The sequence below is a fragment of the Notolepis coatsorum genome (genome assembly GCF_963971535.1).
Source record: "Notolepis coatsorum genome assembly, chromosome: 6".
Classification (NCBI taxonomy): Eukaryota; Metazoa; Chordata; class Actinopteri; order Aulopiformes; family Paralepididae; genus Notolepis; species Notolepis coatsorum.
Genome location: NC_140170.1, coordinates 10,758,103 through 10,783,092, shown reverse-complemented (window position 1 = coordinate 10,783,092; position 24,990 = coordinate 10,758,103). Strand labels below are relative to the sequence as shown.

Below are 24,990 nucleotides of genomic sequence, written 5' to 3'. Positions count from 1 at the left end.
CCAGCATGATGTACAATCCTTATACTGTAGCTCTTTTTTGCAGTGTGCATATCTTTTGTAGGTTTGTTTTATATGTATTTCCCCAAACTTCAACACAATATGACAGGTAGGGTATAGCAATACAAGTGTATACAACAGTGATTTCTGATTTAAGATGTATTTAGTTTTACCCAGAATTCCCAAGCTTCTCGCAATTCTTTAGCATACAGTAGATATTTTACGTGTGGTTTCCAGTAGAGTTTATGGTCTATTAACTCAATCTGCGCCAAACAACAAGTATATACGTGTTTGCTCGCCATGCGTTGAACGCCAACCACATATATATATACGTTATTAGATCGTTTGATCTTTTTCCTTTGATCCCCGCGCTACAGACTCGCCCGAAGCGATCTAAATCGTTTTGGCACAGCCACATATTTGAACTGCAATGCCGATCGACTATCACTAGATGGCAGTATCGTCTGTGTCTGAACTGGAATGGCTTGGTGTTGATAGACGGCCTCCTTTTTTTTCTTGGTAGGGGCTCCTCCTCCTGCTTTAACATAGATTCACAATGATCGCCTTGAAATTATGTTGCCTAAGATCATGAATTATTGCAAAAACAGTCACGAAAAGCCGGCCTACTGACCGCAAGATGTACTGTTACTGTGGCAGAGAAAGAGTTATATACTTTTTTGACATTTTCAATTTCCAGATGGACAGCATGAACTTGGTTTTACTTAGATTTAATGATAGCTTGTTTGTATCAAACCAGCATTTTAATTTGTACAATTCCTTCTTTGCCACCTTTAAAAGCTGCTGCAGATCAATTTGAGGTAACTAAATACACTTTGAGGTAACAAAATACTATTTTGAGGCCACGACATATTTTTTTATTTTGCGTGGCAGCAATAAGCCTTTGTAGCAAGCAGATTAGCTGGGCTAGCTAGCTAACATTAGCTGAACTGACATTAGCTTGATAGCTAACTAGGGAATAGCATCAGCTAGCTAACATTAGCTAATGTTCTTTGACACTATATTACACCAACACGATGGAACTAATGACCAATTTGACATTCTCTGTCAGTTACCAACGTCTTTGACATTTTATAAACAAATTTATAGTTAACCAATGAGGTCAACAGGCTACTACCGACAATCCATGTCTGTAATAATAATAATAATAATAATAATATTAATAATAATAATAATAATAATAATAATAATAATAATAATAATAATAATAATAATAATAATAATTAGGGATGCACGATAATTATCGGGCCGATAATTATCGGGCCGATATCAGCAATTATGACGTCATCCCGATAAACCCGATAACGTTATTAATAGCTCCGATAATATATAATACATTTTTTGGTTAAAATAAATCCGGTGTGGGTGGATTTGGATGAAGGGCGCTTGTTTTTATTATAGCCTCCTCCCGTTTTGCCAGTACTGTGGTATGACTGACAGCGTGTGGTTTAGGAACAGGGAGTTTTTCACAAATCCAGCGCTGCCTTTCTTGGCTGTGACGTAGTCACGTTACATTCGGAGGCAGACAGTCGATCTGCCAATTACATCCCACCGTTTGCACCCACCTTTTCTTCTTACCACCAATCAGAAGCTCTCGTTCGTTTATTTACCTCCGGATTGTCGGACATTATTCTACTCGGAGCTATAACGTTAGCTGCTCCCCGCCAGCCACATTGACAAGTACCAGCGCTTATACATTACTGGCAAATGTCTTGTTGCACTTGTGGCAACGAGCGTTGTCAGCATCGACTTTAGTAAAATAGACCCAGACTTTTTTTGAGGAATTTAAACGTCGCAAACTAATCTTGTTGGCCGTTTTCTATCTCTCCTCCCTCGGTCTCTCTCTGCCTGCGCGAGGGGGCTGTGCTCTTACACACACTCACTCACACACACACACACACGGGTGCTGTCGAGAGCAGAGCTGTCTACTCGGCAGCACCTGTGTGTGTGTGTGTGTGTGTGTGTGAGAGTGAGTGTGTGTAAGAGCACAGCCAGCTCGCGCAGGCAGAGAGAGACCGAGGGAGGAGAGATAGAAAACGGCCAACAAGATTAGTTTGCGACGTTCAAATTCCTAAAAAAGAAAAACTCCATAATTTCTCGAGTACCGATAGCAGTACCGATGACGTCGGAGCTTATAAATACAAAAAAATAAATAAAAATGTGATCAAAAAAAAAATATATATATATATATATACATATATTAAAAAAAAAGTATAATACAATACATATCGGTTATCGATATCGGTTATCGGCTTGAGGAGCATAAAGTTATCGGTGTCAAAAAATCAATATCGTGCATCCCTAATAATAATAATAATAAAACAAGAATAAAAACAATACAAATGTAATTACAACATTTTTTTAATTTATTTTGAAGAAATTTTTTATAATTTTTTATAATCTCTCTCTATACTTTACATTATGATCTCTCTCTGTACTTTACATTATGATCTCTCTCTGTACTTTACATTATGATGTATCTCTCTGTACTTTACATTATGATCTCTCTCTGTACTTTACATTATGATGTACATATCTCTCTCTCTATACTTTACATTATGATCTCTCTCTGTACTTTACATTATGGTGTAAATATCTCTCTCTCTGTACTTTACATTATGGTGTAAATATCTCTCTCTCTATACTTTACATTATGATCTCTCTGTACTTTACATTATGATGTATCTCTCTCACTGTACTTACATTATGACGTATCTCTCTCACTGTACTTACATTATGATCTCTCTCTGTACTTTACATTATGGTGTACATATCTCTCTCTCTGTACTTTACATTATGATGTATCTCTCTCACTGTACTTACATTATGATCTCTCTCTGTACTTTACATTATGATGTATCTCTCTCACTGTACTTACATTATGATCTCTCCCTGTACTTTACATTATGATCTCTCTCTGTACTTTACATTATGATGTATCTCTCTCACTGTACTTACATTATGATCTCTCTCTGTACTTTACATTATGATGTATCTCTCTCACTGTACTTACATTATGATCTCTCCCTGTACTTTACATTATGATCTCTCTCTGTACTTTACATTATGATGTATCTCTCTCTGTACTTTACATTATGATCTCTCCCTGTACTTTACATTATGATGTATCTCTCTCTCTGTACTTTACATTATGATCTCTCCCTGTACTTTACATTATGATCTCTCTCTGTACTTTACATTATGATGTATCTCTCTCTCTGTACTTTACATTATGATCTCTCCCTGTACTTTACATTATGATCTCTCTCTGTACTTTACATTATGATCTCTCTCTGTACTTTACATTATGATCTCTCTCTGTACTTTACATTATGATCTCTCTCTGTACTTTACATTATGATCTCTCCCTGTACTTTACATTATGATGTATCTCTCTCTCTGTACTTTACATTATGATCTCTCTCTCTGTACTTTACATTATGATCTCTCTCTGTACTTTACATTATGATCTCTCCCTGTACTTTACATTATGATGTATCTCTCTCTCTGTACTTTACATTATGATCTCTCTCTGTACTTTACATTATGATCTCTCTCTGTACTTTACATTATGATCTCTCTCTGTACTTTACATTATGATGTATCTCTCTCTGTACTTTACATTATGATCTCTCCCTGTACTTTACATTATGATGTATCTCTCTCTCTGTACTTTACATTATGATCTCTCTCTGTACTTTACATTATGATCTCTCTCTGTACTTTACATTATGATCTCTCTCTGTACTTTACATTATGATCTCTCTCTGTACTTTACATTATGATCTCTCTCTGTACTTTACATTATGATCTCTCTCTGTACTTTACATTATGATCTCTCTCTGTACTTTACATTATGATCTCTCTCTGTACTTTACATTATGATGTATCTCTGTACTTTACATTATGGTGTATCTCTCTCTCTCTCTCTGTACTTTACATTATGATCTCTCTCTGTACTTTACATTATGATGTATCTCTGTACTTTACATTATGGTGTAAATATCTCTCTCTCTCTGTACTTTACATTAGGATCTCTCTCTATACTTTACATTATGGTGTAAATATCTCTCTCTCTCTGTACTTTACATTATGATCTCTCTCTGTACTTTACATTATGATCTCTCTCTGTACTTTACATTATGATGTATCTCTCTCTCTGTACTTTACATTATGATCTCTCTCTGTACTTTACATTATGATCTCTCTCTATACTTTACATTATGATCTCTCTCTGTACTTTACATTATGATCTCTCTCTGTACATTACATTATGATCTCTCTCTATACTTTACATTATGATCTCTCTCTGTACTTTACATTATGATGTATCTCTCTCTGTACTTTACATTATGATCTCTCTCTGTACTTTACATTATGATGTATCTCTCTCTGTACTTTACATTATGATCTCTCTCTGTACTTTACATTATGGTGTACATATCTCTCTTTCTGTACTTACATTATGATGTATCTCTCTGTACTTTACATTATGATCTCTCACTGTACTTACATTATGATGTATCTCTCTGTACTTTACATTATGATCTCTCTCTGTACTTTACATTATGATGTACATATCTCTCTTTCTGTACTTACATTATGATGTATCTATCTGTACTTTACATTATGGCATACATATCTCTCTTTCTGTACTTACATTATGATCTCTCTCTGTACTTTACATTAGGTTGTACGCCGACCATCAAGTAATAATTGTTTGGTTTAGGAATAGGGGGCAGGTATACTATAAGAATTCTTCTTCTTCCTGCTCCTTTTGCCCATGGTAGAACCGTATTTATGATTTTGTATGAAAACTGTATGATTTGTATTGCTTCCATGTGGCAAATAAAAAACTCTGAATCTGAATGTATCTCTCGCTCTCTCTCTATACTTTACATTATGATCTCTCTCTATACTTTACATTATAACGTATCTCTCTCTCCCTGTACTTTACATTATGATGTATCTCTCTCTATTTTACATTATGACGTATCTCTCTCTGTACTTTACATTATGATGTATCTCTCTCTATACTTTACATTATGATCTCTCTCTGTACTTTACATTAAGACGTATCTCTCTCTCTCACTCTTTGTACTTTAGAATGAACGAGGCTCAGGTCAAGGGATACGAATCGGATGTTGGAACCAAGACAACGCTTCACATGATGTATCCTGAGAGTGCCATTGATTTGGACAAGAACACCCATCTTGTGTTCGTTGGGTTCAAGGTGACGGACCTCCGATGGCTCGTCAGTGCCTTCACCACGGGACACATTACAAGGTGAGAGTCTATGGGTGTATAATTTACATTATCAACGAATCACATCGACTGGCGTGAAGGATTGTAAACCAAAACAAATCTACCCTTCAGTTTACTGGGCGACAGTGGCTCAGGAGGTACTGTAGAACGGTCATTTCGTAATCAGAAGGTCCCCGGTTCGATTATATGCAATAGACAATCACTGGTGGAGACAATTATATATGCAGGTAAACAGTTACTAGTGTAAACAGCCATATGTACAGTTAGACAGTTACTAACAATCCTACACAGAGCCTCTGATCTCAACAGAGTACGAGATGACATGACGGAAGAAGAGTTCTGAGATATCATGTGACTAACTAAACCACCCAGCCTGGACTGCTCTTTAGACTGCATGGTTGAAAATCTTGACAACACCCTATCATTTACACTGGATGTAAAAAGAAGTCAAATGATAAAATCTCCACATGGTTAACACTAGCACAGCCGACAAGGGGTCACATGACCCTTAGGCATTTTCAATAAATGTATCCTCGTCACTCGGTCGAGCTCCAGCTCTGTCACTCAATGACTTTTCCTAAAAGTACCCGTTTTATCTGGCACGGTTTCTGAAATTTCAAAATGACTTCAGGAAAATGGAATTAGAACGTTATTTCAGGGCGGCTGGGTGGCGTAGCGGAGATTACGCTCGTCACCAATGCAAGAGACTCCAGTATCGAATCCCAGTCTCAGCATTGCCTTCGGCTTGGGCCGGCCTTCGTACTGGCTCATTTGGCAGAGTCAGCGGGTAGAAGTCGATGGGTGGGGATTGGACATTGTGGACAGCGACCCCTACGGGTCAGTTGGGAGACGCCTGCACAGCAGAGACAGGAAGTGGCGAGGGTAGTGTGAGCCTCCCATGCGTTACACCTCGCCAATGAGAGTCCGCGCTGGCAGGCGAAAAGATGTGACAGGCTGCCTCCTCGTGTGCCGGAGGGAACACGTGATGCAAGGCTTCTATCCTCTCTACAACCGACCAGTGGGGGGCATAGTTGAGCAACGTTCAAGACAGGGGGAGGGGAGAATTGGATACATGAAATTGGGATGGGAGAAAAATAGAAAAAATAAGGAGAAAAAGTGGATAAAAAAAAATAACGTTATTTCTGCTGAGCGGCCACCTCCCTCCTTGACCCCTCCCTTTCACTCTCTCCCTTTCTCTCCCACCTCCCTTTCTCTCCCTCTCTCCTTCTCCCTCCCTCTCCCTCCCTCTCTCTTTCTCCCTCTCTCTTTCTCCCTCTCTTTCCCTCTCTCTATATCTCCCTCTCCCTCCCTCCCTCTCTCCCTCCCTCCCTCTCTCTCTCCCTCCCTTTCTCCTTCTCCCTCCCTCCCTCCCTCCCTCCCTCCCTCCCTCCCTCCCTCCCTTCTCTCCCTCCCATCTCCATTCTAAAGGCTGTCGGGTCATCTGACCCGTTCCCAGCGGGAATTAGTGTAATTTTCTCCATGGCCGTGCAATAGCAGTGTTGGTCAGACTATGAGAATATGTAGTCTTCAAGGAGTCTTCAAGTTCAAGGAGACATAATATAATGATATCCTAATAAATCCTTTGTGCAAACATCCAATAAACACTCTGGATTCTGCACAAATTCCTCTACAGTAGACATGGTCACACCAATACCAGTAGACAACCCACACTGACCGGTAATCCATACTTACAAAAAAAATTTGGCTATGTAAAACATAATTTATTCAACTACTAGGTGAGACTGGGGTAAGTTGATTGATTGATTGATTGATTGATTGATTGATTGATTGATTGATTGATTGATTGATTGATTGATTGATTGATTGATTGATTGAACATTTTATTAACAAATTGCAGAATGGGTACAATACAGTACGGCTCAATACAATTGTATAAGGGGATGCAGACCAGAGAAAGACTTTCGTCTTGTTTACATCAGGGTCCCCCATTTTCAATTCATAACATTTATGACATACACAACATACAAATATACAGTACTGTTTATTTACAGACAGAGTTTCTAAAAGAGAATATATACATTTGAGGGAGAGGAAACTGTACATTGGGGGGGTTGGGTGATGGGTTTGGACATTAATCGGGGGCCAGTTTCAAATTGCGGCCTCCCGTAGGTGCTTTTTTAGAGCGGTTTTGAAGGTGGGTAGGGAATAGGGATTCACATAATTTTACGGCTGTGGGTAGGGCGTTCCACATTGTTGTTGCATAATTGCAAAATGTGTTTAGTCCCTTGTTTGAGCCGAATCTGGGTTGGACATGATTTGTGGAACTCCCTCTGGTGTTGTGGTCGTGGTATTCACTGACCTTTGCGAAGTATTCGACATGTACATGGGTACCTTAGTGGTGTAGTGTATCTTGTAGACCAGGCCCATTGCAAGTTGCTGTACTCTGTCGTCTACTTTAAGCCATCCTAGGTTGTCAAAATGGGCAGGGGTGAGGTGGGTTTTAGGAGTAGTAGCAGTAGTAGTCTGCAGTAGTTTGACCAGTTTGTTTTGTGATGTTTGTAATCTTGTTTTAGGGCCTTTGAGGTGCTTTGGTACCATGAGGTGCAAGTATAGTCGTAGTACCCTTGAATGAGTGCTCCTGCCAGAGTCTTCAGGGTATTCTTGCTTACCAGAGAGGAGATCCGGTACAAGAATCTTGTTCGTTGGTTGACTTTTTTGATTACATTGGTTGCCATTTTGTCACAGGATTTGCCTTTAGGATGGAACCCAGATATGTAATTATTTCATCTTTCCTTGTGACAATATTGTCACCCACTGTAACAGAGAAGCCGTTGGCCTTGCTGAGTTTGTTATTTGATCCAAAGAGAATGGACTCTGTTTTACCAAGGTGTGAGCATAGGGGTAAGTTGAGCCACCCCTTGTTTCTAGGAAACCGTAAAAAAGTGAGCATGTGACCAGAAATTTAGGAGGAAGGCGCCATTTCATGGAGTCTGTGAAGGTAAGAGCCACACGGCTAAAGTGGTTAGACATGTATGTCAAAAAAAAAAAAAGATTCACTCATGAAAGTGAATTTAATCATCGGTTGTTTTTCAAGTTAAAATATTTAGTGTTTTCTTTCAGACCACACTGTAAGGCATTCTGAGGCCTATGTTGAAATGGTTTCAAATGCAATAATAAAACAAAGCTAGGCTGAATTATTGTCAGTTTTCCATTTTTGCAAGACTATCAGAACATTTTAATTACACCTTCCCATGGTGTATAAATAAAAGATCTAGACAATATAAACACAAAAGTAACATATAGGACACAATATACAACACACAATATACAGGACTGAAATGAATGAGTGAATTAAATAAAAGAGGTAAAAGAGAACTTTATATTCCTAGCAGCAGTAGTACATAGTAAATAAAATAAAGTGGCAGTGAGTTAGTAAAGTGGCAGTGCGTGTCTTCGGGGAGGTGTGTGTGTGTGTGTGTGTGTGTGTGTGTGTGTGTGTGTGTGTGTGTGTGTGTGTGTGTGTGTGTGTGTGTGTGTGTGTGTGTGTGTGTGTGTGTGTGTCAGTGGGGGGTTCCTGGAATTGTGTTTAATAAATACAAATACATACAGATTTGAAGTGACTGTTATTTAATTCAGTACAGACATGTATAACTGTGGAATATCTTAATCAAGGGAGGGGAGGAGGTGGGGGTATATGGGGACTGGGAGGGGTGTTAGATAATGGGAGGGGAGAAGGGAGGGTAGGGGGAGGAAGGAGGGAGATGGTTTAGCTTACCCTGCTCCTATGCTCATGGGGTACGTTGTGCCACGAGACCACTTTTTTGGACATGCTATATTATCAAAACGGTTATGTTCACCCTGATTCTGATTGTCTGTAGGGATTCACAACATTCTGAAATATATGCTGATACATCAGTTAGCAACACAACTATAATTTCCTTCATAGTGAACCTGAATATGAAAAGTGGCTCAACTTACCCCAGTCTCCCCTACCACAGACTTTGATAACAATGGGTCTCATTCCCGAATATTTTCCAAAGAGTTCTCTTGGAAGACTTATCTTGGAACCGACTGAGACAGAATCTACGACAAGTTCACTCTGAGTCCCCAACGCGTGAGGAAGATGGCTTAAACTATCTTAAGTGGCTCAAACTATCTGAGCTGAGATGCCGCGATGAGGAATGTCACCCGTCTGAAACATGAACGCACGTCCCCGTCCGAAGCTCCTTATAAGGCAGCCAATAGGGCAGTGTGCAGATGAAATTGCAAAAAGTCAATAGTTAGACGTACCTGTCCAGCTCATTAGAATGCAACTGACGATGCAGCCGTGTGAAAATGGTGGCCCATATGCGGAAGCGCTTTGCGACCGATCAAAATGAGATTAGATTAATGTATTGTCATCATATATAGTACAGCTCGTGGTGCACCTACGGCAGCGCACGCACACACACGCGCGAGCAGTACTGTATAGCCTACGTGCGTAATGAATGAACGCAGTATAGGCTTATATTATTCTAATGACTTGTTTTATTAGGAGAGCAGCAAAGACACTGCGCTGCCCGCCCCGTAGACCGTAGTACAGTCAGTCCACCATGCAGTCCGCTCATGGTACGCCCGACTCTGGCGGCCTTAATATGTGTACTGTACTTACTGTACGTAGGGCAGAGCATATATATAGTATCTACTAAATCCTAATGAAACAAGTAATTAGAATAATATAAGCCTACTGTTCATTCATTAGACACGTAGGCTATACTGTGTGCATGTGTGTGGCGCACACAACAAGACCTATGGAATATTAATGCAGTCTATTTCCACGCGATTAGCTTTAGTTCTGTCATTTCAGTGTTGATGTAGTAGGCTACATAGTGTATTTCAATATCAGTTTAAGGGGAGACCACCCACCTAAAATACCCTTTTCCTGATTTTGGGGGCAATTTTGAAATATTTTTTTGTCCCAAGTCCTGACATAATAAAAAATGCGCCGTGCCTAATTGTATCGCCGCTTAGGTTGAAGGAACAGCCTTGATGTCTGTCGCCAGAGCATTTCATTATAACCGTCTTGCAACGCTGTTTAAGATATCAATCGTGCATTGCAATGTTAGAATAGTTAGGATATCAATTGTGCATGAAAGGACTATATTTATATTGTTTGATTAGTATTGATGAGATTCCCTTGCAGATTCTTACAGTCAAAATCTGTTCAACTTTGCATTCACATCACTGAACTCACCAAAGTCTGCGGTGGTTGAGATGTAACGTTAGTCCAGCCCCTCAAACATTTTCTTTAGCTCATTTCCATTTTGTATGTTCTCTCTCCAAGTAGTTGGAAAACGTGAAGTGTTCCGTCCCATTTGCCGTGTGCCGCCTGGTGATGCTAACTAGATCCCTGAAAGCGAGTGGCTGGCTTCGGATGAGTCCTGTTAACGTTAGACTCAGCTACTATAGCTTCGTTGAAGCATGGGCAGTAGATAGTATCTTTGAGCCAAAACACAAATGACATTAACGTTCTTTTCTTTGTGCTCGACAAAAGAGAAATAGTGATAATATCCATGTGTACAAACGCGAGTAGTGGGCGCTGCCATGACAGTCAGGACTATAGTAAACAAAACACACCCACAGCACAGCGTGTCCCACAGGTGAGGTGACACACAGACAGGAGTCAGGAGGACTGCGCTGGATCACTGTCGCTTGCTACCAATCTACATAAAAATAACGGGAGCATGTCTATGTTCCCCGGGTCCTATGTTCCCTGATTGATTGATTGATTGATTGAAAATTTTAGACCACCAGCCCTGATTCCAAACTCTAACCTTAACCAACTTCGAAAGAGGGCCTAAGCTTAACCAGTTCGAAACAAGGCGGAACTTTTTTATAATAAAAATGTATAAAATTTTCAATCAATTAATCAATCAATCAGGGAACATAGGACCCGGGGAACATAGGACCCGGGGAACATAGGGATGATCCCAAAATAACGCAGTAACGAACCATTCAGTAACGGTAACAGCGTTACTGAATTTAAAAAGTAATGTGTTAGAGTACTAGTTACCGCCAAAAGTAACAGCGTTACTGTAACGCGTTACTTTGGTCCCAACACTGCAAACTAGTGACAAGAAAACTTAAAAAAAAACACATTTAGTGTCTTATTTTGCTTCATTTTGCATGATTGCATCCATAAATGTGCACAATTCGAATGGGGAAGTGCCTCATTTGCATATATAAACATAAAATTCAGAAAACTTGCAATATATTTTTTCTTAGTTTATATGTACAACAAACTGGGAAAGTTTCATAGTGTTATCTATTCAAATATTATTTTTGCCTATTAGGGGGTACAGTAATCGGTTGTGTTGTTTGTTACTAAACTGTTACTACTACTACTACATCATTATTATTATGTTATTATGTTATTCAGTTATCAGGCATGTGTTTAGGTTGTCTATTACTAATGGTTTGATTGGGTGTTGTGTTTGTAAATAGCGGTTTCAAATAAAAATTTATGGCATTTTACAATACAAAACTTTGAAGGCGTTTTCCCAAAGGGTAGACATGTACCATTTCCTTAGCATCTACACACACCAAACTTTCCACCTTTATTCATATATATATCCTGCTTCTTTGTGCCAAATGGTTTGTTGATATGTCATACATAGCCTGATTTACAGACAATACAAAACTTTAAAGGCGTTTTTCTCAAAACGAGATTTTATGAGTTTGTATTACACATGAAACAAAAAATCTCAATTTCTCTAGTACCTCCACACACCAGACTGGCCACGTTTCGTCCTATCCATATACCACAACTTTTTGCTAGAGGATTTTTTGATATATCACTCCAGATTTTTAGAACATTTTATACAAAAAATGTATGCAACATTTAAATTTTTTATGACTAGGGGGTCATAAAAGGTCATAAATTCCTGTTCAGGTGGCATATAAAAAAATCCTCTAGCAGAAAGTTCGGTATTTAATGTAGTAACATGAAAAACCATGAGAAAATATCTATATATCATCAATTCTTTCTAAATTTTGTTTGGGGTAACATGCAAAAAGGGGCCATTTTGAATAGACCACGCCCCTTTTTGGGTAATAACATGATGCAACTTTTTTCTTTTTATGACTATTCTAAACAATTAAGATGTTTGCAAATGATTTCATCCTTTATTATTTGTTTCCCCTATCTAGGGGGGTGGTCTCCCCTTAATTGATTAATGATATATTCAAAGGAATGCAGGTTTATAGCTATATCAAACAAAGGTCTGTCCAGTGATGCAGTGGTGGTCCCATGGGGTACCACGCCGTCCTAGCAGTTTTCTGAGCAGAAGTACGCGCAGTTGCGCGCTAAGTACCCACCGTCTTATAACAATAGCGCAGGTCGTCAGGTGTCTTCAACTACACTACCCGGCACTTATCTATCACCTAGACTTTGCATAATAATAGGATACCAATACTAACAAAGAAAGAGAAGTGCAAAACCAAAATACAAGCCCTGTGGGGGTTTGCTTGATCTGTGGAACCTCTCACTATGTGACAAATGGTCCCGACTGGAAGGATGAGGCATTAAGTTGTGCTTCAGAAGGAAACTGTCCTTCTATAAACTGTAAGTTACATTGTTAATTTCGTTTGTATTTACTTTTCTAGTTTAAGTTAATTCAATTAAAGAAATTGTAACTACAATATTGTATCTACAATTACATTTAAAACATTGTTTGTTTTTCAACCATATCTGTTGACAATATAATTTCTTGATATATTGAAGGCTACATACACCCTGCTACCTTTTTCAGCTTCTCTATTTCAAGGCAATATTTACAAAAACTAAACTAAAACTAGTAATTTCCTATACAAACATGTTTCCTACTATTTATGCATAATAATCATCTGTTCTGTGCGACCGCGAGGGAACATGTATGCGCGTGCGCAGGAGCGTGCGTGCGCGTGACGTCCAGGCAGTTCTGATATTACGACTGCATCCCTGGGTCTGTCCCATTGTATACCAATCAATGGGATATATTGCATGTTGAGGCTCGCAACTCACTTGTTGTTCCAAGGTGTTTTAATAGACAAAAAGGCAGTAGATGCGACGTTTCGACCGATCTTTCCGGGTCTTCTTCAAGCATGCTTCTTAATTTGTCTATTAAATCACCTTGGAACTACAAGTGAGTTGCGAGCCCCGCTTTGTCTTATGTATTACTGTTTTTACAGTTTGGCTCGGCACCAACAAACGGAGGATGTGCGTTATTTATTTTTTCTGAATATATTGCATGTTGACCTGCATTATTTCAAATGTATAATTAATCATTAAAACAGATATGTAACAAATAAGAAATACAAATTCCACAGAAGGCATTAAATAATTATTATTTTCAATCATTTCACAATAATTGCATAATTGTGTTTGAATATCTGAGTAATTAAAGTAATTATACATTTGTCCAAAATAGCTGGTTCAGATATGGTCAATCAGGCTGCCCTGTGATCAGATGAATCCATATTATTTATTTTTCCGACATCAAATGCGTAATTTATTAACGTACAAATATTGTCATATTTATTTTAATTATGATTAAGTAATTAATTCCAAGGAGGCCTGTATGGTTGACATGAAGGAATCACTATGATTCCTCCCAAATAAAGCCATTAAGAACATGGAGAACACAGTCTGTCAAGTTAATACAATTTTCAATCAGTCAATCAATCATAAGTGTGCTCCTCAGCACTCTTAAATTCTGCTCTCAGCCACGGCCAAATCCGATCTCAGGAAAACTTGGGGAATCTCCCTAATAATTAAATTGCCAGAAACTTGCCTGAGAGCAAATTTCTTGGTGTAAATGCATTCGGGAATGAGACCCAATGACGTTAGTAGCTGCTAACGTTAGCCACACTGACCAAGATCATAGAATAGAAAAGAGTGATAACTTTACACTCTACATTCTGCAACTTGTAACTTAGCTTGTTATTGTGCTAACATTACATTACATTTACATTTAGTCATTTAGCTGATGCTTTTATCCAAAGCGACTTACAAGTTCTGTACAACAATCATCAGCAAGGGCACAACTCAAATCAGCTGAGTAACAATGTTCATCAAAGTGTTGAGTGCTACAGTGTAGGTTAGTATATTAGGACAAGTGCACGACAGTAAGGTTAGTTAGGGTTATTAAATATTCTTATTATAATTTTTTTTAATCCATTTCAGATATTGGTTGAAGAAGTGTGTCTTTAGTCGACGGCGAAAGATTGGACGGGTTTCGGCTGTCCTAACTGTGGTGGGAAGTTTGTTCTACCATTGTGGGGCAAGGACTGAGAATAGTCTTCTCTTCTCTTCTCTTTTGACACTAGCTAGGCTGGCCCCAGCTACCTTAACTCATTGGACGCCACTCACAAATTAAGTCGGGTTAACTCGCCATCGCTTGAGCGCCAAACCCGAGAAAAGTCGGGTTTTGGTCGTTATTTCTTTTATTCACTATTTCCATTCATAATCCATTGAGGGAGCCTGATGTTATTATTGGGAATGGGTCTGAGATTGCAAACGTCCAATACCGCCGCCTGCCGCCTTGCGGCCGGTATTGCACATCCTTGGAAACTCTCTAGCTTGGGCTGTACGTCTATCGAAAACGTCCGGTCCGGGTTTTCCTAGTCAGGCATGGCGAGCGGTTATAACAAATGGATTGAGGATAATCAAGCACTCCCGATTCATGTTGTTTGGTGGATTATGTTAGCAACACGATCGACATCAATACTTGGAATGGCGATCAGATAATTGGAATATTCTTTTTGCAGTACATCCTAGTCAAGGTAAGGGCTATAATGGTATCAATCTTGCGTTGATCCGGGCATGCCTTCATTGTGATCCGAAAGTGTTACTGTAACGTTACTCCACAACGTATGCCGTTGGTTACGATCAACGCATAGAACCCCCCCCCCCCGCCCCTTTCATGCATGCATGATGAAACATAATATCGATAATATAGCGTTGATTTCAGATTGATTGTTGATCCAGGCGAGGAATGCCATCTGTGATGGCAATCATATTTTACCCATGGAGACTTGGGATCTCCTGTTGATCTCCTCTCAACTCTCCAACGGTTCAAGAGCGCTATCTGGTGGCCGATCGGCGGATCGCCCAAACAGGAAGTGACGCGCCGGAAGTGGTGCTCATCCATATTCGGTCCGGGCACTCGCTATCGTTAGCGGGACTGTAGCTCGACACACTGGACAGCGATCAGTTGCCAATAACTCGAGAAACAACATGATTTGGACGTATATACTATTATACAACCTGGAAATGGATCGCATATATCAACATCCCATAATCGAAAACTTTCTGCTCCACACTGACCACCCAACGGTCAGAGGAAGATGGGGTACGTTTCAGCGTGTTTGAATATTATGATCCATATAAACTGCTGTGATCTATGTATCGCCCATACTAAATAAATGATTTAACGTCGGCCACAGACTTATAAACCCCCCCCCCCCTCCGGTCACCAGCAGATGATGAGGCAGGACGTTTAGGACCTTGTAAAATTGAAAGTTTTAATATGACGTCAATTGGTATCAAACTACATTTGATGATGTAATATATGTATTTATAGCTATAACTTGCGTTCTGCAGAATGCTGCAGAAAACGATAAAAACATATTTATACTTTAGACCGTATTTTTGTATGAATATGTGAATGAAAAAGTAGAACGTTGCTACATCCTAAACGATAAATACTTGACGTTGAATGGGCCATAGTAATGTCAATTTAGCAATACAATTTAAAAAGTTATAGCCCTGCAAAGAAGGGGAACATCTCCATAGACTTACAGTGGTGGCAGAGAGGGGATTAAGATCAGACTAATCCCTGGCAGATAAAGGGTTAATATAGTTTTAGCCCTGCAAACACCGGCATGTATCCCCATTCATTAACACATTGAGTGCCGACGACGAGATTAGTCGTGCTAACTCGCCATGCGTTGAGTGCCAATGACGAGTTTTCTCGTCTTTTAATCGTTATTTCTTTTATTAGCGATATCCATACATTTTTCATCCATCCAGCCTGACGTTATCATTGTGAATGGCTCTGAGCTCGAAAAGGGCAAATACCGCCGCCTATCGTCTCCCGGATGGTAATGCACATCATTGGATTGGATTGGGTGGGCATGTGCATCCGAAAAAAAGTCTGGTCCGGGGTTTTCCCTTCTCTCGCATGCAGTATCGTGTTACCAGATTGACTGAGGACCCTCAGAGCAGCGTCGATTATGTGTTTCGGACTATAACGTTGGATCAATAAACGCGATCAATATTTGGAATGGCGTTCAGGAATTGGTTTAATCTTTTTGCAGAACATCTGATGTGAGGTAAGAACTCTATTTTACCAGTACTGGGTAAATTAGATGTCTTTTTCTCAGCCATCGCAGCGTGTGTGTGTGTGTGTGTGTGTGTGTGTGTGTGTGTGTGTGTGTGTGTGTGTGTGTGTGTGTGTGTGTGTGTGTGTGAGACGTTAGCGCTGATCAGGTCATGGATAATAGATTTTTCAGCCTGCTTCTCTAGCGTGCATAAGTACACATATACTATCGATAATCTAGCGTTTATTTGAAAACGATTCATATGGAACATCAGCCGGAAAATGACCGTGTTTTGTGTATTCCACTAAAGAGCTATTATCGTGGATTTTCTCTGGAATTACTAGAACTCTCCAAAACTATACTCGTATTCAAAACGGTATAAAACGGAAATGTACCAATGAAAAAACAATCCGTTTCGTACATGTTGACTGCAAGCAAGTCATTGATAAGCGAGGGGTGTTTTAGACACATAGCCATAATTTAAGATATAGTTTAAGCCTTCGCAAATTTCCCTGACCTTCCCCGACTTCAGTGCTGGCACTCTAGCCCATATATGGTCAAAGGGGTGTGGGACTCAATGTGTTAAAGCGCTGGCCTTCTTACCACACTGTAAACAGCGATCTCTAGGCGCTGATTGAGTTAATGTTACATTGTTATTGTGCTAAGACTAGCTAGGCTGGCCCTGGCTACCTTAATGTTAGATTGTTATTGTGCTAACACTAGCTAGGCTGGCCCTGGCTACCTTAATGTTAGATTGTTATTGTGCTAACACTAGCTAGGCTGACCCTGACTACCTTAATGTTAGATTGTTATTGTGCTAACACTATAGCTAGGCTGGCCCCGGGTACCTTAACACATTAACTGTCACAGAGTTTGCCCGTCTCAACCACTCTCTGCCACCACTCTAAGCCTATGGAGATGTTCACCTTCTTTGCAGGGCTATAACTTTTTAAATTGTATTGCTAAATTGACATTACTATGGCCCATTCAACATCGATTATCTATTGTTCAGGATGTAGGAACGTTATACTTTTTCATTCATAGATTCATACGAAAATACCGTCTAGGGCCAAAGACCGTATAAATGTTAATGTAATGTAAAATAAATGTAGCTACTCATTTACATATTGTTAAACATGTTGTTTCTGTATTTATTACTTATTCAAGTTATACATATTGCATATGCATTTGCATAGATGTAAAAATATATGTTAGCTTATGTTATTTTAACAAATAATTTTAGTTTATCAGAACCCCATATTACTCCATCAATCAATGATCAAACCATTCAAGTAAATAACAAAGAAGAATATCATCAAATACAAGCTATGACATTAAGTTTGTTCAAAACCTTTTTGTCACAGTCAAGAGGGGCAGAACTAACAACTGTGAGCTGCAAAGAACACGTGGGACAGATGTAGCAGATGTTACAAAAACAAATGGCTGCACACAACCTTGCAGAGGCCATACATCCAACTAATGGAAGATAGTTTAATTAACTTTAATTAACAGATTGCAGAATGGGTACAGTACAGTACAGCTCAATACACACAATTGTTAAGGGGATGCAGACCAGAGAAAGACTTTCGACTTGTTTACATCAGGGTCCCCCATTTTCAATTTGTAATGAAATTGCTATTATGTGTCTGCATGAACACACAACTGTAACTGTACTCAAAAATAACAAAATAAGGGTTGTCTCAGTTCACAACTATATTGGTAAAGTTTTGGGTGGGACTTGTTTGCGTCCCTACAGCTTCTTATTCAATTGAGCGAGATGCTCGGTTATGTCACACAGCCAGTTTGCATCTGACAGTTCAGACAATATTTCTTCAACCCTTTGTTACCTATTCCGCCTGGATCTTTTTTTGTATTTTGGGCTGTAAAATTGTCAAAGAATGTCTGAGGAGTAAGTGCTTTTGGCTTTTTTCCTTTGTTACTTCATCAATACCTCAGATGTTCAACATACATGTGTGTAAGAATGTGTAATAACTAAGGCTGTCAAAGTTAAAGCTTTATTAACGCATTAACCCACAATTATTTTAACACCACTATTTTTGAACCCAAGATTAATGTTTAAAAAAAAAAAAAATTTTTTTACCAGAGCTCTTGGGGGCCACATCAAATGACGTGGCGGGCCCGCGGGCCATGAGTTTGACACCTACACACTCGAGTGCATGGGATCGCTTTCGAAACGCAATAATCAATATGATTTTGGCGTTTATTGCGTCATACAAACGGGAAATGGATCTAGCAGATCAACGTCAAATAATTGGAATATTTTTCCTCCAGTCTCATCGGCGAACGGTAAGAGGAATATAACGTTCTTTTCAGCCCGATTGTTTATTCATTTCGCAGCAATCCATCTGATCAACATATCAACCCATAGTAAATAAAGCCGTTACTGACGATCAAGGAATTATAAATGACCCCCCCCCTTTCCTTCATGCATGATAAAGCATAATGTATACCGATCATATACATTTGAATTTTTTAATATAGCATGTATAGGAAAGAAACGCCAATCGATAATCTATCATATGCGTCAGGGCCTATAACTCTTATTATTATTGCAGAAAACCTTAAAACATACTTAAGGATGGGCATACTGCGTGGCAGACAATGTGTTAATGTTAGATTGTTATTGTGCTAACACTAGCTAGGCTTGCCCCGGGTACCTTAACACATTGGTTGCCAGTAGGGGGTGCACGATTTATCGCTTGGATGCCACCACTCTAATCAATGAGAGGGCGAGCACATTTGCGAACGCATAAACTATATCTTAAATTATGTCTATGTGTCTAATACGCCTGTCGCTTATCAATGACTTGCTTGCAGTCAACATGTACGAAACGGATTGTTTTTTCATCTGTACATTTCCGTTTTATACCGTTTTGATACAAGTATAGTTTTGGAGATTTCTAGTAATTCCAGAGAAATACGCGATAATAGCCCTTTAGTGGAATACACAAAACACGTTGTAATTTTTCGGCTGATTTATGAATAGTTTTCAAATAAACGCTAGATTATCGATAGTATATGTGTCCTTATGCACGAAACAAAAGTGGGCTGAAAAATCGCTTATCCGTGCCTTGCTCAGCGCCAACGGCACGCACACACACACAGACACATCGTGATCGCTATGAAAAAAACATCTGATTAACCCAATACTGGTAACATAAAGTCCTTACCTCACATCAGATGTTCTGCAAAAAGATTAATCCCATTCCTGATCGCCATTCCAAATATCGATTGTGTCCATTGATCCAACGTTATAGTCCAAAACACATAATCCACACTGCTCCCAGTCCCCCCAGTCAATGTGGTACAACGATACTGCATGCCCAAGAAGCAAAACCCGGACCGGACTTTTTTTTTTGATGCACAGTCCCAGCCAATCCAATCCAATGATGTGCAATACCATCCGGGAGACGATAGTCTGCGGTATTTGCCCTTTTGCAAGCTCAGACCCATTCCTAATGATAACATCAGATTGGATGGATGAAAATTAATGCATATCGCTAATAAAAGAAATAACGATTAAAACCCGACTATACTCGTGATTGGCGCTGAACGGTTGGCTAGTTAACCCGACTATACTCGTGACTGGCATTGAATGAGTTAATGTTAGATTGTTATTGTGCTAACACTAGCTAGGCTGGCTCCGGCTACCTTAACACATTGGTCGCCAAGAACGACTTACGCTGTTTTTGCCCGCCATGCGTTGAACGCCAAAAACGGCGTAAATAGTTTTTTGGGATCAATATTAAATTTTTTTGCCATGGCATTTATAATTCATCCAGTCTCCCTCCGGACTGCAGCGGCACCCTGTATGAGATTGCAACGCCTCAATACCGCCGCCTGGTGGATGGTCGGGCGAGTTACACTCTCGCCAAAACCGGAAGTGGCGCTGGTGCATCGAGGAAATCCCTCCGGCAGTAATATCTTGTTACGTGGATCCAGACAAACACTATAGCGCATTTGGATCGCTTTCTAAACTCAATAATCTATATGTTTTCGGCGTTTATTGCGCCTTTCAAACCGGAAATGGATCTAGGAGATCAGCGTCAAATAATTGGGATCTTTTTCCTCCAGTCTCATCGGCGAACGGTAAGAGGACACTAACGTTATTTTCAGCCCGATTGTTTATTCATTTCACTGCAAACCATCTGATCAATGTATCAACCCATACTAAATAAAGCCGTTACTGACAATCACGGAATTATAAACGACCCCCCCCCCTTTCCTTCACGCATGATGAAGCATAATGTATACCGATCATATACATTTGAATTTTTTAATATAGCGTGTATAGGAAAGAAACGCCAATCGATAATCTATCATATGCGTCAGGGCCTATAACTCTCGTTTTTGGAATTACAGCAGAAAACCTTAAAAACATACCTATATTCTAGACGGTATTAACACAACAATGTATGAATGAAAAAATTTAACGTTCGCACATCCTGAACGATAGATAATCGATGTTGAATGGGCCATAGTAATGTCAATATAGCAATACAATTGAAAAAGTTATAGCCCTGCAAAGAAGGTAAACATCTCCATAGGCTTTCAACGGTGGCAGACTGGGTACAATGATGGGCACAACCCCCGGCGCCCAATGTGTTAATGTTAGCGTTAGCTCAACTAACAGATTATGACCAAAGTGCATTACAGCATTACGTAATGTGTTATAAAATAGGGGTAGTTTATGGGAATATAATTTTTTGTCTCGTTGTATTTTCCCTTCTTTTTACCGGCACCTACAGTGTAGTGTATTAAGATGGGACCCTATTAACTGTTACACCGCTGAACGGAATGTTGGGTACAGCTCGGTAGCTGGCCAGGTCTGTTAAGAGCTGAGAGAACAGAAAAGAAAGATGAAGAAAGAGAGACTGGAGATGTTACAGGGTAGCAGCATTTTGTATGTTTGTCATGTTGTTTCACTAAGTTCATAAGAACAAAGCGGGGCTCACAACTCACTTGTAGTTCCAAGGTGATTTAATAGACAAAAAAAGGCAGTAGATGCGACGTTTCGACCTTACCGGTCTTCCTTACCGGTCTTCCTCAGCTTGAGGAAGACCGGTAAGGTCAAAACGTCGCATCTACTGCCTTTTATTGTCTATTAAATCACCTTGGAACTACAAGTGAGTTGCGAGCCCCGCTTTGTTCTTATGTATTACTGTTTTTACAGTTTGGCTCAGCACCAACAAACGGAGGATGTGCGTTATTTATTTTTTCTGAATGTTTCACTAAGTTCACACATTTCAAGCATCAGTGATGTAACGTTCAGAATGAATGCTTTACATTTGCCTGCTCCGCTAAATATCTAGCTGTTAGCAATGACAGCAGACAGCAAGCTCGAGTAAAAAAAACCATACGTTAACATGGAAGCTCAGACATTTCAAGCATCAACAATGTAACTTTCGGAATTAATGCTTTTGTTTCTTGGAAATAACATTAGCCTGCTGCGACTCCTAAATATCTAGCTGTTTGTAATGACAGCTCGCTATTACAAAGGATCAAAGCAGATGGGGCTCCTCTCACTGAATGCTTTTGTAAAACTGTATAGCTACTGTACCTGCCCAAGAGTATTAATTGTTGTAGGCTGATTACAAAGCATTTTAGTCTGAAAACCATGAAAGACGCTTTATTCACAACAAACAGAAGAAGCTCGGTTGAGTTTCCCAGCAGCCAACAGGAGGTGGAGGAAATTAGCTGGAGCCAAGGATATACTTATTATTACTAGGGATGCTCGATATTGTCTTTTTTACCGATACCGATATACCGATATTGTCCAACTCTTAATTTCCGATACCGATATCAACCGATACCGATATATGCAGGGTTCCCCCCCACCCCCCCAAAAAATGGAATAATTTCAACAACAACAATCTCTAGTTGTGGAATAAACACAACATTATGCATACTTTTGACAATAAATCAAATCAGAATTTGTTCTTACTTGCTTGCCTGGGTAAATAAAGGTTATAGAAATGTAAAAAAAAAAAAAAAAAAAAAAAAAAACGATATTTTACGATATCACATTTTAATGCCGATATCAGCCGATAATATCGGTAGGCCGATAATATCGGACATCCCTAATTATTACAGATTTATTAACTCAACCAGAGTATCGAAATACAAGTTAGTCAAATAGTCAAGCGTTATGGTGGATGGCTCCCCGGGGTACAAGGCCAGGTTACCCCAAAGGAGCTCCCAGAATCATGTTATCCGTGACCAAAGGGGTGTTATAACACAGTTATAATACATCTTCTTATACAGTACAGATGCTAGTGGGCCAAATTTCAGCGTGAAACAAGCGGGAGGGAGATTAAGAGGCTACCACACATGCTTATGATATGCAAAGCAGAGGGGTGTGGCCCTGATCAGTGATTGGTGCATTGAGTCAAATTATTTCAGTGGGCGCCTATTGGCACCAGAGCACTCCAATAGGACAAAACAAGCCACTGTCTGAAGCCAGAATGAGATATAACGCATTTTGCAAAAGAAAAAAACACACACACAGATACACACACATGCACAAATAGTATGTTTTCCATTCAAATCCCTTTACAATTAAATGTTCTTGTATGATTTCATCCAACAGAACGCGCATGACTGTGAAAGCAAAGATAACCGGGAACAAGGACTTGGTGAGTAAAACAGAAACAGGTCTTCCATTTTGACCAATGAGTCACAAATAATTACCGTAACTGTGCTGTAGTGGGTAAAGGGTTAAAAGTATATAAAAGGTAAACAAAATATAGAGATATATCAGTCCAATGACATTTCCATAGGTTAACTGTTGATTCATAACCCACACAGGTGTCAGTCCTCCATCCTGCTTTCATTAGATATGTTCATCAAATTTGGCTGAAAAAGAAGGGCACCTATCCATCCACTGGCTTCCTGGCTGTGATGCTTAGCATGCACATCTGTGACGAGGTAAATATATTATATTATATATAGAGACCTGTACTGTGTAACCTTGTCATGAAGAAACATCACTTCTTCAGCAAACTAAATGGTGTTGTTGGGACCGGATTGAGCTGAATAAGAGGAAACCCTCCCATCAGTGGCCACACAGAGGGACTTAAAAGATATTTGTGGCAAATCATTAGTAAAATTGAAAGTTTGTATCTAATACAAAGGTTAAGTCCATTCTCCATTCATGTAACATTGTCTGTCTGTCTTCCCAGGTCAATGTGTTCGGATTTGGGGCAGACAAAGATGGAAACTGGAGCCACTATTGGGAAAAACTGAAATACAAAAAACTGAAAACTGGACAACATCCTGGGATGTTTGAGTATAACCTTATGGTGGAACTGTCTAACAAACAAACAATTAATTTCTTTAGAGGATATTGAGCAATTATTATATAATATACCAGTGGTTCCGAACCTGGGGGTCCCGACCCCCACTAGGGGTCGCCAAAGTTCCACAACAAGTCGTGAATCCCTCTTGATTTGAATGTTGTATGAATTTATATTAAAGAAACATGTCTCAGTATTTAATCATTTCTGTGAGAAAGACAACACAATGTAAGGGTTATTTTAAAAGTGTGTATCTTTATTTTTCTATTTAGGAACGTTTTCTAAATAATATTTCTTTTTTATCTTGAACACCAGCATTATTCACAGAGCTAAGCTAGCAGAGCAAGCTGGCTAAACACTGAGGGCGGAATCCACTAAGAATGGATTGTGCTGTGTTAATTGCACCCTGAACACATTCTGCGCCATGCAGTATGCCCATCTTATACCACTCTCTGCCAGTGCTGTAACCCTATGGAGTGGCTCACCTTCTTTGCAGGGCTATAACTTTTTTAATATTATAGCTATATCGACATTACTATGGCCCATTCAACATCGGGTATCTATCGTTCCGGATGTGGGAACGTTATATTTTTCCATTCATACATTGTCGTGTTAGTACCGCCGAGAATATAAGTATGTTTTTAGACTGTATAGCAGTAATTCCTAGAACGCGTGTTATAGGCCCCGACGCGTATTACACATAATCGATTGGCGTTTCGTTCCTATACACGCTATATTAAAAAATTCAAATGCATATGATCGCTATATACATTATGCTCAATCATGCATGAAGGAAAGGGGGGGGGGTCGTTTATGATTCCTTGATTGTCACTAACGGCTTTCTTTAGTACGACACCATAAGTTGATCGGATAGATTGCAATGCAATAAATCGAGCTGGAAATAACGTTAGATTCCTCTTACCTGTGGCCGATGCGTCTGGTGAAAAGAAATTCCAATTATTTGATGTCGATCTGCTATATCCATTTTCCGTTTGTATGGCGCAATAAACGGCGAAAGCATTATTGATTCTTGCATCTCGAAAGCGATCCCATGCACTCGAGTGTGTGAGGGTTCTCCTGTCCCTGGACCCTT

At 39.5% G+C, this 24,990-nt stretch overlaps 1 protein-coding gene across 1 annotated transcript in view; it reads left to right on the top strand.

Moving 5' to 3' along the window:
• LOC311229374 (CMP-N-acetylneuraminate-beta-galactosamide-alpha-2,3-sialyltransferase 1-like) overlaps nt 1-24,990 on the top strand; it is a gene marked incomplete at both ends in the record, with an annotated part of 42,993 nt that overhangs the window by 3,596 nt on the left and 14,407 nt on the right. Inside the window, 4 exons of the mRNA XM_084315461.1 lie at nt 5,122-5,301; nt 23,192-23,237; nt 23,410-23,529; nt 23,784-23,903. Of these exons, the coding sequence (XP_084171587.1) occupies nt 5,122-5,301; nt 23,192-23,237; nt 23,410-23,529; nt 23,784-23,903 (466 nt within the window). The remainder of the gene's footprint in view (nt 1-5,121; nt 5,302-23,191; nt 23,238-23,409; nt 23,530-23,783; nt 23,904-24,990) is intronic.